Consider the following 13224-nt stretch of genomic DNA (forward strand, 5'->3'; position numbering starts at 1 on the left):
GTTACCTTACATCTGCTATTAGAAAAACCAAAATACTATGGCCAATTAAACTAAAGGTTGTGTTGCTCTTAAAATTTTAGGTCAGGAAGAAATTGATTCATAGTTTAACTTTATGATTTTAGAGTTGGTTACTTTATTTCAAGGACAAAATCATTTTGTAAATCCAGTAAGCCACCAACAAATTAGAGGATTTTTTTAAGGCTTTTAATATCAATTTAGTTAAATAGTCTTATTTCATACAGAACACCAATGAAATGGGATATTCCTGTTTACTGATGTCTGCCACCTGATGTACTATTTAAAGCCACAAAAGCTGCACCATGGGCTAACAGGTGGAATCTTAAAGGCACAGTATGAAAATAAGATAAGCACTAGTTTTATTTGATAATCTCATATTACTTTTAAAATTAAAAAAATTCACATATTTAAAATATTTAATCATTTTTTTTTTTTGTTTAAGCACATTTGGTTTCCCCAAAGGGAGATTTCTAAAGTTATTTCTAAAATTTGTCTATGAAACCAGAATATAATTCATATTCTCTCATCAAGCAAACTCAAAATTCCCACTGTATTCAATGGCAGTTTTGCATCTAGAATGATGGGAGAATATGGGTCATAATAATATCTAATTGTATAGTGATCCAACTTTCTCTGTGACATCAGTAATGTAAATTTTTAGAGAGCAGCCTTATTTAAGGCTGGTACAATTCAATGTAAAATCTTGGAGATGCATCATACTTCTTTATAGACAGACAAGCAGATGTATGCAATGCACTGTGCTGTAAAGCCATGCAGCAGTATGTAATATGACAGCAGCCAGTGCTACACTTTATGCATTGCTATGACAACCATATCACAACCAAATCACAATGCGGTGTTAGATGTACAAAAATAAACATACCCATACCATATCTAGTCTATGCCTCTCCAACTCCTGGTAGAAAGAGTTGGCACAACATTATGAAACAGAAATCACAGAGTCATAAAACCAATTTTAACCCCCCAAAAAGACACCAATACCAAAGCAAGGCAATAAACTGTAAGATGAAAGAAAAACTTAAGCAGAAATTATATCAGAAATTTTAAAGAAAATATTTTGAAGATTTTTCCCCAAATAGGCTTAAGCAATATTATAAAATATACATTCAACAGATATATAACTATATGTATACAGACCTGATGTTTCAGAAGAACAGCTTGTTGTCTTCTCATTTCTTTTTCCTTAAAAATAAGAAACTTTTAATACATGATTTTTAGAGAAGATTTAGAACATGCTAAAAGTATTAAAAGTTCCTTTTCTGAGTTTCTATAGTCTTCCATTAGGGTGAATCATATGAAATGGCCAATATTCAATTTTTACTTGTAAAATGTAAATTCAATTTCGTATGCCTCTACATAACTAACACTTAATAGAAATTGTATAATATGGTAAACATGGTAGCAAAGATCTTTCTTCAGTAGTAATTTTAACTTAAAATTTAATGAATGACTGAACTAACAGCACACTTCAAAGGCACATTCATTTAACTAACTAGTTAGATGGTCAGAACCTATCAGATATAACCCACATATGTATTTTTTAATTAGTTTAATACATTATGGTGCAACGTTCAAATCCGGCTGCTTAGAACTCTCTCCATTCTGAATATAAGCTCCCAAATATACTCTATAATTAACATCATTTTTCATTTCTATACACTGCATATGAATGAAATTGACAAAAATTAGGCAATTAGTATGAAATTTTCCTGTCCACCTATGATTCAGAGCACCGTTCCAAGGGGATGGGGCTTAAGGCAAACCATCTAGGAATGCCACCAATCTCAGTATTTTTATAAAGGTAAAATACGGATGAAATTAACATTAAGGGTAGACATGAAAAGGTAGAAATTAAAAAAATAAACACAGAGAGTCTATGTAAGAGATAAACAGTTCCCTGGCTTTACAAGGTGTAACTGTGGTGGCTGTTTCCAGTACTAGTAGGCTCACCCAGCTACCCTCTTTCAGTATTCAGTTACTGGTGGATGGCAGAATGGGGTTGGGGAGGATGGGGACAACTCTCTTATACACCATGCCAGGAAGTCAGAACAAAACACCTCAAACACTTGAAATTAAAATAATTAAAACAAGCTAATTTTACTATTGGTAAGTAACAGTTGAGGAAGTTTGGCTTTTGTTTCTATAGGCTTTTCATTTTTAATAGATAAAACAGTTGCTAAATATTAACAAAGAAAAAGTTATAAAGTGGGGAATCAGATTGAGACACAAAAATAAACATACCCATACCATATCTAGTCCATGTCTAAACATAAACATAAACATAAATAACACACAAAACAGTTTTGGTGGAGTCATTCTTATCTAGCAAAACTACATACAGGTATTAAGTAACAACTTGCATTACTGATTTGATGTCTCCTATTTAAAGAGCTCAAAGCATTACAAGAAACCCTGCATAATAAAATAAAAATACACACACAATATACATACATATAAAAACATGTATTATACACATGTTGTATTTGCTAAACATATTTTTGGACAGTCATGTTGAAGAAAGCTTTTTTTTTTTTTTTTTCATAAAATTGATGTTAGTATAATGTATAGTTTTTATTTTTCAAAAATAAAAACTCTGATTCTCATCTAAACTAACCTTTATTCGTTTCTCGGCCTCCAATAATTTGGCATTTGCCGCTTCTTCCTTCTTTTTCTTTTTAGCCTGTGCATGCAAAACAGGTCTCAAAGTCATGCAACAGCACCACTACAACTTGCAAATAATCTCAAACTTGAAATGAAGCTACAAGTCTCTCAACGTACGAAACAATATGTAACATATATGTAGACAATTACAGATTTCCCCCCAGTTAACATTATGTTTAACATAATAATTTTGTTTCTAATTTATAGATTAGCATTGGAATACACAAAAATTTCTTAGATTCTTAAGAATATGGCAGCTTTTCTTCTTCAAGCTTTGTTAAAAGTCTGAAATAATTGAGTGTTTATGGTATTTTACCTTAAAATTTAATCACAGAAAAATGATTTTATGTCATATTGTTTTTTTGATTTTAAAACTGTAAAAAATTTAGAAAACATAATGGATTTTAACTGATAGATAAAAATTATTTCAAGAATTAGTAATATTTCAGAATAAACATGTTAACGTTATTTAAAATTTTTAAAACTTGAAAATTTGAGATAAAGAAATTAATCATTGGTATATACCTATTAAATGACGCATATTAAGTCTGATTTTCCCTATCTCTGTATATTGTGGTTAAATTCAAGGTGTTTTTTTCTTAACAGAATGAAAACTTGTAATCTTATCTTTCATGAGGCACAGTCTATTAAGATCACTCTATTTACCAAACATAAGCTTCAAAATCTTAAAGTCATTAACTGTGTAGAAGTTTCATCACTACCTAGTGGTTGTCAGTTTACGAAAATATTTTCAATTTTTAAAAACTAATTTGAAATGGGTAAGAAAATATGTATTTCTAGAAGGAATACAACTGTAACATAGAAAACCTCAGCTATCTGGAGCCCTCAGGGAATAAACTGTTCTATAAAGCAGCAGTTTTCTGAATGGTGGAGAAGTTGTAATAATTTTAAACATGAAAAGTTTATTTTCACTATTTTATTTGGAAATACTTTCGAGACATACCTGCTTAGACACAGTACACTAAACATAATTTGGCATTTTCTTGATGACTCAGAGCAATTATTTTGAACATCAGTTATTATACTGTACCACTCCAAAGAGTAATGCCTTTGGGCTATTAAGGTTTTGAAAATTGCTTGCTATTCAAATGAAAGATTATAGGGTATTCCCAGGCTTTTCAGTTCCTATGTATGCTAGATGAAGTTTTCCTGTACTTTTCCTTTGCTGTTTTTTACCTATGATTTTTGCTGTTGCCAATAGGTGTCCTCTATCTCTACTCTAATCAGTTTGCAGGGAAGAGGGATATGCTAGAAACCAGAAAAACAATCTGATAAAACTTTGTACATTTAAAATTTACTTTTACTTTTCAAATGTTTACTTCTGTAAACATCTGTTTCTAAATTAAAAGTAAATATCGTCGTCTAAGCCCTAATGATTTTTCTTTTGTTGTTTACTCTTATAAAAGTAAAACATTTTAGCACATGAACTTTATGACAACTCTATTGACTGCTCACAAGTTTTCCTGTCTCTTGTGTCTCATTTTGTATATCTTTACTGTTAGGATTAGATTACCTTGCTAAATAAGGCTCAGATAAAGTTTTACTCTATGCAGAATGTTTAAAGAGAATATCTGACAAACATATTAATTTGTGTGAGAAAACATGCATGCAAAATTTTTATTTTTGCAGACTTTAAAATATATGGCTATATTACTTTAATTATATTAAATTTAAGAATTCTACCTCTAGAATTTGCTGAGCTCGAAGTTCTTTTTCCATTCTGATTTGCTGTATTCTCTTAATTTTTTCCTGTAGGAAAAGTTATGATAACTTCAGATAATAAAATAAACTGAGTAAAAAGTGTTTGAGTGGAATCAAATAATTGAAGTTATAAGCATAAAGTTACCAAAGGTTGAATATAAAAATTTAATTATTTAGTATAAAATCATATATATTTTCATGTCTTAAGTTAATATGATTTGATAAAGTTTCTCATAGTAATTTGTAAAATGTGAATGCTAAATAAACAGCAACTCAGTAAACCAAGTTGATTAAACTCATATAGCCTGAAGAGCTTTATAAATATTTGCAATTACAAATAATACTTAACTTGAAATAAATATAGGACTGAATAGCAGAAAAATCATGTATCAGCAGTCAGAAAACATAAGGCTAGTTCCAGATTACAGTCATTTATTGAATGATCTTAAGTAAATAATAACTATTCTTCTATAAAATAGAGAGGTGTTCGTCCTTTCTCATTTGCCACTATTAAATAAAGTGTTTTAAAAAGTATATAGTGACACAATTGTAACATTATTATTAACAATAATTTCCATTCTAAAATTTATTTTCACATGTGGAACAGCACAATAAAACATTGCTTTTAACTACCACAATTAGCCCATTTCAGAAATAACCTGTAACATTATTTAAAATTAATTAATTATAATTTAACATTCCAGGGAATTATATGCAGGACATAATTGGGGTACACATTGTCTAAATTTAATGAACTGGTTATTGGATATGTTTTCTAACTTAGTGATCATATAAATTTTGATAAAAATTTATATTGATTCTAAAAATTATCTCATATGCTCTAAATACATTCTTAGCAATTTCATGTTCCTTAATCCCTTCAAAAGTCCTAAATTGGCATTGATGAGAATAAATACAAGTTAAAAAAGAAAATTCAAAGTTTCCCATTTGAAAATTTTACTTGTCCTAGAATTTCCAGATCCAACAGATTTTATACACCTGTATTTCAAAAAGCTTGCTCCCATTTCCAGATGCTAGTTGTACCTACAGAAGCTACACTTTAATATGCATTTTAATTTCTTTTTATATATACTCATTGATTCCCTGTAGGAGCCTACTGCAGGATGATGAAATTTTAGGAATTACTGTTCTGATTTCACAAGACTGATCACATTCTTTGACCTTGGTGATACTATCTTAGTACTGAATATTAATTGTAGGTTGTCAAAAATAAAAACCCCACAGTGGGCTGGGTGTTGTGGCTCACACCTATAATCCTAGCATTTTTGGAGGGCGAGATGGGCGGATCACCCGAGGTCAGGAGTTCAAGAAACGAACAGTGCTAGGTGGTAAAACCCCATCTCTACTAATAATACAAAAAATTAGCTGGGTATGGTGGTGCATGCCTGTAATCCCAGCTACCTGGGAGGCTGAGGCAGGAGAATTGCTGGAACTCAGGAGGTAGAGGATGCAGTGAGCAGAGGTCGCACCACTGCACTTCGAACTTGGGCAACAGAGGGAGACTCTGTCTCAAAACAAAGCAAAACAAGCAAAACGAAATGAAACAAAACAACCCCCCCCAAAAACCCCAAAGTGTATCCTTTGTGTAATTTCCAAGTCTTAGAAAAGATTGTATTTAATTCATATTTGAAGTATTTATTAGAATTAGAACTTGAGATCTGAGAAAAGTATACTCTTGATCTAACTTTTCTGCTCGTGTCAATCCTAACTTTATAAAGTGCTATGTTTTCAAGTCAGCAAAAGTCACTTGTTCTCCTATGCAGACAAATAGGTAGAGAATCTTGGGGCTTATGAACACAGTTTAAAACTTTACCTTAACTGCTGAAGTGACTTTTATATATATCCATTATGTGTGTGGTAGGGCTATCATAAGCATGTAGATAAACATGGTAAATTAAAATAATATAGGTTAACTTTATAATGTTGAGTACTCAACCACTGAGCCAGTCACTTTATATTTAATATCTTGTTGATCATTAAAAAAAATAGGAGGAGCTTAAATTATCTTCTTTTTACATAAGAGAAAACTGAGGTTCTCAGAAAGTAAATATTTTGCCTAAGTCCAATGCTTAGTAAATACAGAGTTCTGATTAGATCACAATGCCATTATGCCTCCTGCTTTGCAAGAATGTTTCTGAAATCTTCCAGAAACTGCCTAAAGAACTATCTGGTGATATTTTTAGTCCAGTAGGTAGAAAAAATAACCCAAAGGATGAAAACACATGCTACTAATTTATTCTACATTGAATGCTGAGCTTAAAATAGACCCTATATAACAGATAGTATGAGTAGAATTACTCTATACTTTGATTCACTTTGTTGAATCAAATAAACCAGATAGTATTCTGAGATTGGCCTCAGATAAATATCTTGATAAATATTAAGATCAGTTCATTTGCATTAATGTTGCTGGAAACTTTGGAGCTCAATGCTTTTTCAATGAGCAGCAAAGACCATGTGGATTTAGGTTGTAGCTACTGTAAGACTTAAGGATCATAAAGCTGAATTTAAAGTGCTGACAACATCTAATGAGTCTCCAGCCATTAGCAAATAGAATAAGCTATAAAACTTTTAACATAGAAGTATAACAGAAACAACAGTATTTCACTTAAAATGAAATATGAACTTATTTTTCCATATATACTCTTTAGGAAATATATTTTAACGAATACATTCATTAGCCTATTTCAGATCAATCTTACAATTTCTAGTAGTCACAATTAACAAACTAAGGATGGAATTCAAGTTTACAACTGACTACTTTAAATTACGGTGGTAAAAAAGTATACTATGTAGTTGGGACGTTTTATATTTATCTTTAAAAAGTTGAGCATGTGTTTTGTTGCCAGGCACTACAGTAGGCACTTTACATTCATTACCTCATTTATTCAGATATTGCAGTTAACTTATTTTATGATGGAAGAAACAAAGACTTACGGGTTAAGCCATTCATCTAAGCTAACAAAATTATTAAGCAGCAGAGTCCATATTTAACTGTAGGCTGCCTGACTACAAACTCTAAGTCAACTCTATATCAACTTCTCTAGTCATATTACTTTAGATAATACTGGAAGAAACCTTAGAGATAATCACATCAAATCCAACCTAAGCCATTTATTTAGCTGGTATTTATACAGTAACATAATTGATTTCATTTCATTCTCAGAAATAACTACTTGCTACCTAACATTTTTAAAAGAATAGTATTTTCTCCCTATTTGCATTCTGCTTTAATGTTACCATGAGTATGAGGAGATGGAAGAGTAGTTTACACATTCTCATCTAAAATAAAGCTGAATACCTTCTCATGTAATTTTTACCTATGAAAATTTAAAAATTACTTCTCTTACCTAAACCTAATTTTGAAAACTGTATGGGGAGAAGTATTGTAGATACAAAACAGAGAACTCTGGATATGCTAAAATAATGCTCTCATCATCTTTTTTTGAAGTAGCAACTTTTAAGTAACCCTGAAAGCATTCAGAAGCAATGAAGGCAAATCTTATTTTGTATAACTTAAACTTAATTTTCTACTAATATTTTACATGTTTAAGAACAAGCTTTTATTAAAATTTGAACATTCGAGCAATATACTTCATTGATACACTAATTTAAAAATTCTGAAAATTCTTCAAGATATTAACTTATAGTCAAAGTCTACCAGGATATTAAAGTACTTATTCAAATTTACTGTTTGGTAATCGTTTCTTTAAACACTTTGAAGACTTTATTAAAAAGTAAGGTAAATTTTTAATAGAGGATAGCAACTTTCTAAATAAGACACAAACATTAGTGTGAAATATAGTTATTTAAGAAATAAAAAATAATGTACATTACTAACAGATCCTCGAAATAAGTCCCATATTTTAAAAGTCAGTTCCAATGTATACACATACCTGCTGTTTCATAATCTTTATCTGTTCTTTTTGCTTTCGTTTCTCCTCAGCAGCCATTATTGCTATGACAAGAAACCAAAGGATAGATATCATCAAAAAGGGAATGAAGAAAAGAAGCCTCTTATGAATTCCCCAGTACTGACTCTTCAAGTTCATGCTATCATTTAAATCACTCACCTTGCTGCTTTTTGGCTTCTTTAGCAACCCGAGCCTGTTCCTGCTTTTGAAGTTTTCTCAAAAGCTTTATTTGTGCTGCTTGCCTGGCTATTTCTGAAAAACACAAAATTTCAAAGAGTATTAACAACTTTTTATAACTGCTAACCTAAAACAATAACTGTGTGAAAATGGTATCATCATAAAGGATATAATATTTGAGAAAATTGCCTAAGGTCAGACAGATACCAAGTAGGAGAGTGGTATGATAGACAATGTCATGTTCATTCCGATGGAAACTGTCAAATTATTTCATCAAATTTGATCCCATATATAGGACTACATAAAAATGATGTTTCTTTTAATCTTCATCAGAGAGGCTCATTTAAGTACATTTTTTTCACATTTCAAGTAAATCTCAGTGGGAAAATAGCTGCTAATACTGTAAGAATTGTAATGTAGCTTCAGTCTTAACATAAAAAAAAGAGAAAGACTCCCAATTAAAACAAATTCAAAGTTCCCTCCCACCCAAACTTCATATTTCAATTAGCTATAAAGGTTAAGTTCCTGAATCCAGTGGTATTTTCATGTATGAAGGAGAGGGACTAAATCTCCCAAATAAAATAAATGCAGAATGTCAATGACTTTTAAAGACAACCTAGTTCTTATAATTTTCAAGGACACATGTATGAAACTAGGGTAGATGAACAAAATTAATGACCCCAATTCTTCATTCCTCCCTTTTCCATGCCATTTGTAATGGACTTCTTTGTAGCAATTCCCATCAAGAGGTGGAATATATTTTCCTGTCCCTTGATTCTGAATTCAACCATGGGATTTTCCATGGTTAAGAGGATGTTAACAGTAGTGATAAAAACAGAGCCTGAAAGTTTAGTTGTATTCTTTCTGCTTTTGCTTTTGTGCTTTGCCCAATACTGGAGATATGACTTGAAGGCTAGGTTACTGGAATATTGGAACACAGGGAGCCACGTGACCCCACAAATGTGAACAAGTCCAGCCAAGATAAGCAAAGCTGCTTAGCTAATTTCCAGCTGATTTCATCTGCACAAGTGATTAAGACAGTGTTGTATGCTACTAAGGTTTGGTGATTGTTACTGAGTACTATTGTGGCAAAGGGTATAACGGATACAGAAACCATGTAATACCTTTGCTTTCTTCTGCTGGCACACTTGGCCTGAATACCTCTAACTCTAAAAGTGGTGTATAATATTACTCATATAATTATTTTAGAAAGCATCACTTTATATTAGACATTGTTATAAACTTTGTAGCCACTGGACAAAGAAACCTAAATTAGATTTATTGACAACTAATATAATTGCTAACACAAGAATCACTTTGAGCTCTAAAAATTTCCACCATTTATTGACTGCAGGTACTGTTGTGTTACGTTTACATCACCTTGTTTAATGTTCACAGCTACATTGTAAGATCAACATTATTGCCCAGCTTACACATAAAATAACTAAGAGTCCTACAGGTTAAACAGCATAGCCAAGAAAAAACCCAGGACTGGCTGGGCACCGTGGTTGACGCCTGTATTCTCAGCATTTTGGGAGGCCGAGGTGGGTGGATCACCTGAGGTCAGGAGTTTGAGAGCGGCCTGGGTAAAACCCCCATCCCTACTAAAAATACAAAAATTAGCCAGGTGTACTGGTGGGCACCTGTAATCCCAGCTACTTGGAAGGCTGAAGCAGAACTGCTTGATCCTGGGAGGTAGAGGTTGCAGTGAGCTGAGACTGCACCACTGCACTCCAGCGAGACTCTGTCTCAAAAAAAGCCCCAAAGAAACCCCAGGACTTTCTGATTCCATAGTCTATATGCTACTATTTCTAAAAATTATTTAAGCAAACTTTGAATGCCTTAAGATTTTAGCTAAGAACTTAACCCTATGTCCTCATAACAGCGGAAGTAAAAAGTTGGTCACTATGGTCAATTTTCTATCACTGAGATTTTTAAAAAGGAGAAGAGATGTAAAAAGGTCTGACTTCATCTAGTAAACTGGAAGTGTTAATGAAAAATAAAATGGAAAATGATGATAAAGTATATCTCCAATGTCCCAACCATTTTCAATATTAGGAGGTTACAGGCATCATCAAAAACTTCTGGGTCACACAGAAAGGATCTTCTGTTCACTAAATACTCTGGGGCATAAAAACTTACAAACTGACTTGCAGGGTCAGCAACATTTGATAATAATATGCAAGAAGAATATTATTCTCATCTATAATAATGCCAGATAAATATTTATTTAAGAATTGAAAGTTTTGAACTATCCTATAGAAGCCTGTCTTGAGATGTAAAGACGTGCTGATAAAAACGTTTCCTAGAAAATGTCATAAGTATAATCTTTTGCTCCAAACTAAACCCATATTCTCTAATGTAAGTTTAACTTTAAATAAGAAAATTCTATAAAATACATAGATCATGTTTGTGTGTGAGTGTATCAGTCAATTTCAAGCCCTACATGAGTACACCATAATTTTTATTTGTTTGAGACAAGGTCTTACTCTGTAACCCAGGTGCAGTGGCGCAATCATAGCTGGCAGTAGCGTCCAACTCCTGGGATCAAGTGATCCTCTCCCCCACCCTTAGCCTCCTGAATAGCTAGACTACAGGAGTGCACCACCTTGCCCAGCTAATTTTTTAAAAATTTATTTTTGTAGAGACTGGTCTTGCTTTATTGCCCAGGCTGGTATTAAACTCCTGACTTCAAGCAATCCTCTCACCTCAGCCTCCCAACCTGCTGGGATTACACAGGCATAACCCACTGTGTCTGGCCAGTAATTTAAAACATCTTTGGGGCAAAAAAATTTAAAAGTTCAACTCGTATCTTTTTAACTTCAGTAAGAAATATAGCACTTTAATTAATCATTCAAAATTTACATAGCTTTTGGGAAGCAAAGGCAGGGGGATCATGAGGTCAGGTGTTTGAGACCAGCCTTGCCAGCATAGTGAAACCTCATCTCTACAAAAACATAAAAAAATTAGCTGAGTGTGGTGGCGCACACCTGTAGTCCCAGCTACTCAGGAGGCTGAGGCAGGAGAATCACTTGAACCTGAGAGGCAGAGGTTGCAGTGAGCTGAGGCTACATCATTGCACTACAGTCTGGGTGACAGAGCAAAACTCTGTCTCAAAAAAAAAAAAAAATAAAATAGTTTAAATTTTACATTATGGGCAGCTGGAAAAGAAGATGACATGAAAAAAAGAAAAAGGCTGGGTGCAGTGTCTCACGCCTGTATCCCAACACTTTGGGAGGCCAAGACAGGTCGATCAACCTGAGGTCAGGAGTTCGAGGCCCCCCTGGCCCACATGGGTAAACCCCGTCTCTACTAAAAATACAAAAAATTAGCTGGGTGATGTTGTAGACGCCTGTAATCCCAGCTACTTGGGAGGCTGAGGCAGGAGAACTGTTTGAACCTGGGAGGCAGAGGTTGCAATGAGCTGAGATCACGCCTTTGCACTTTTCAGCTTGAGCAACAAGAGTGAAACTCTGTCTCAAAAAAAAAAGGGAAGAAAAAAAGACAGTATAGAGGAAAGACAATGATTTAGATACCTAGAAAAGTTCACCCAAACTGTAGAAATAAACTGCTTGCAATATATTCTCATTTATTTGGTTTTTTTGGTTGGCGAATATATTAGAATTACCTTTTGAAATATTAATTTGAAAAGTATCTTTTGTGAATTAAGAAATTGCCCACTTTAATTTCAAAGATGAAGTTTATTATCACATAGAATAAGGGATATTTTGGATGTAACTCGTTTCTTTGATCCTAAGATGAATTTTTAACAATTTTGACATCTCTAAGGTCAGAAGGTATCTGACAACTGACAGCACTTTCCCTTCTTAGTGTACACCTTAAAATAGTGGTGCATGGTATAGATTACTTACCAGCATCTCAGTTTCTATCACATATGAAATGAATAGATGCTACTTGATATTTTGGAAAATTTGAGATATTGATAGTATCAATCAACAAGTAGCTTTATATAGAATGAAAATCTTTATCATGTTCAAACTTTGTCTCTATATTCTGAGAAATTAGAGCTCTCATTTCACAATGTTTGGATGCACATTCAAAACTTACATTTATCTCACTATTCTGAAACTTTCTTCAAATTAAGTCTGATTTTTCAGTCTAGTTGATCATAGTAGGATATAACAAAAACTTCTTCTAGAATTCTCTCAAGATAATCCCCAAAGTTTAACGTAGAAGGCTTTTAGCAATGAAAGGGGTAATAAAGTGCTTCACTTTTACTTTCTCTTCTTCCCAAGAAAAAATGCAAACAACATTCCATACACTTGTAAATATTATTTACTTACTGTTAAATAATCTTTACATACATGTTGAGAAAGAGCACATGTAATATACGATAAGATCAAAGGTAACAGAACTTGCAAAATGCAATCCAATATATTATAACAAGGGTAAACTATGTAATTGAATACAAATCAATTTGAAATCTGGAGAGAGAATAAACATTCAGTAAAAGTTGAATAATTCTACTTTGTTACAGCAAAAATATAATTAATTTTGCAAATTTAAATTTGCTATTTTAGGCCAGGTGTGGTGGCTCATGTCTGTAATCCCAGCACTTTGGGAGGCCGAGGCAGGTGGATCATAAGGGTCAGCCTGACCAACATGGTGAAACCCCGTCCCCACTAAAAATACAAAAATTAGCTGGGTGTGGTGGCAGGCGCCTGTAATC

General features: G+C 32.8%; 1 protein-coding gene across 27 annotated transcripts in view; it reads right to left on the reverse strand.

Annotated features, from left to right (window-relative positions):
- Window positions 1-13224, reverse strand: part of BAZ2B (bromodomain adjacent to zinc finger domain 2B) — a 334986-nt gene that overhangs the window by 83033 nt on the left and 238729 nt on the right. For 19 of the 27 annotated variants that reach the window (XR_001830422.2, XR_001830420.2, XM_017546664.2 and 16 more), the window contains 6 exons: window positions 8517-8609; window positions 8340-8401; window positions 4405-4470; window positions 2654-2719; window positions 1177-1221; window positions 902-934 (listed from right to left, as the gene is read on the reverse strand). Coding sequence is in view for 25 of the 27 variants with exons in the window: in XM_017546664.2 (XP_017402153.1) it covers window positions 902-934; window positions 1177-1221; window positions 2654-2719; window positions 4405-4470; window positions 8340-8401; window positions 8517-8609 (365 nt within the window). In the remaining 2 variants the exon portion in view is untranslated. The remainder of the gene's footprint in view (window positions 1-901; window positions 935-1176; window positions 1222-2653; window positions 2720-4404; window positions 4471-8339; window positions 8402-8516; window positions 8610-13224) is intronic. The other 8 variants (XM_017546659.2, XM_037745455.1, XM_037745457.1 and 5 more) reach the window with 2 other exon arrangements.

Source organism: Cebus imitator, unplaced genomic scaffold (genome assembly GCF_001604975.1).
Source record: "Cebus imitator isolate Cc_AM_T3 unplaced genomic scaffold, Cebus_imitator-1.0 Scaffold10, whole genome shotgun sequence".
NCBI classification, from domain to species: Eukaryota; Metazoa; Chordata; class Mammalia; order Primates; family Cebidae; genus Cebus; species Cebus imitator.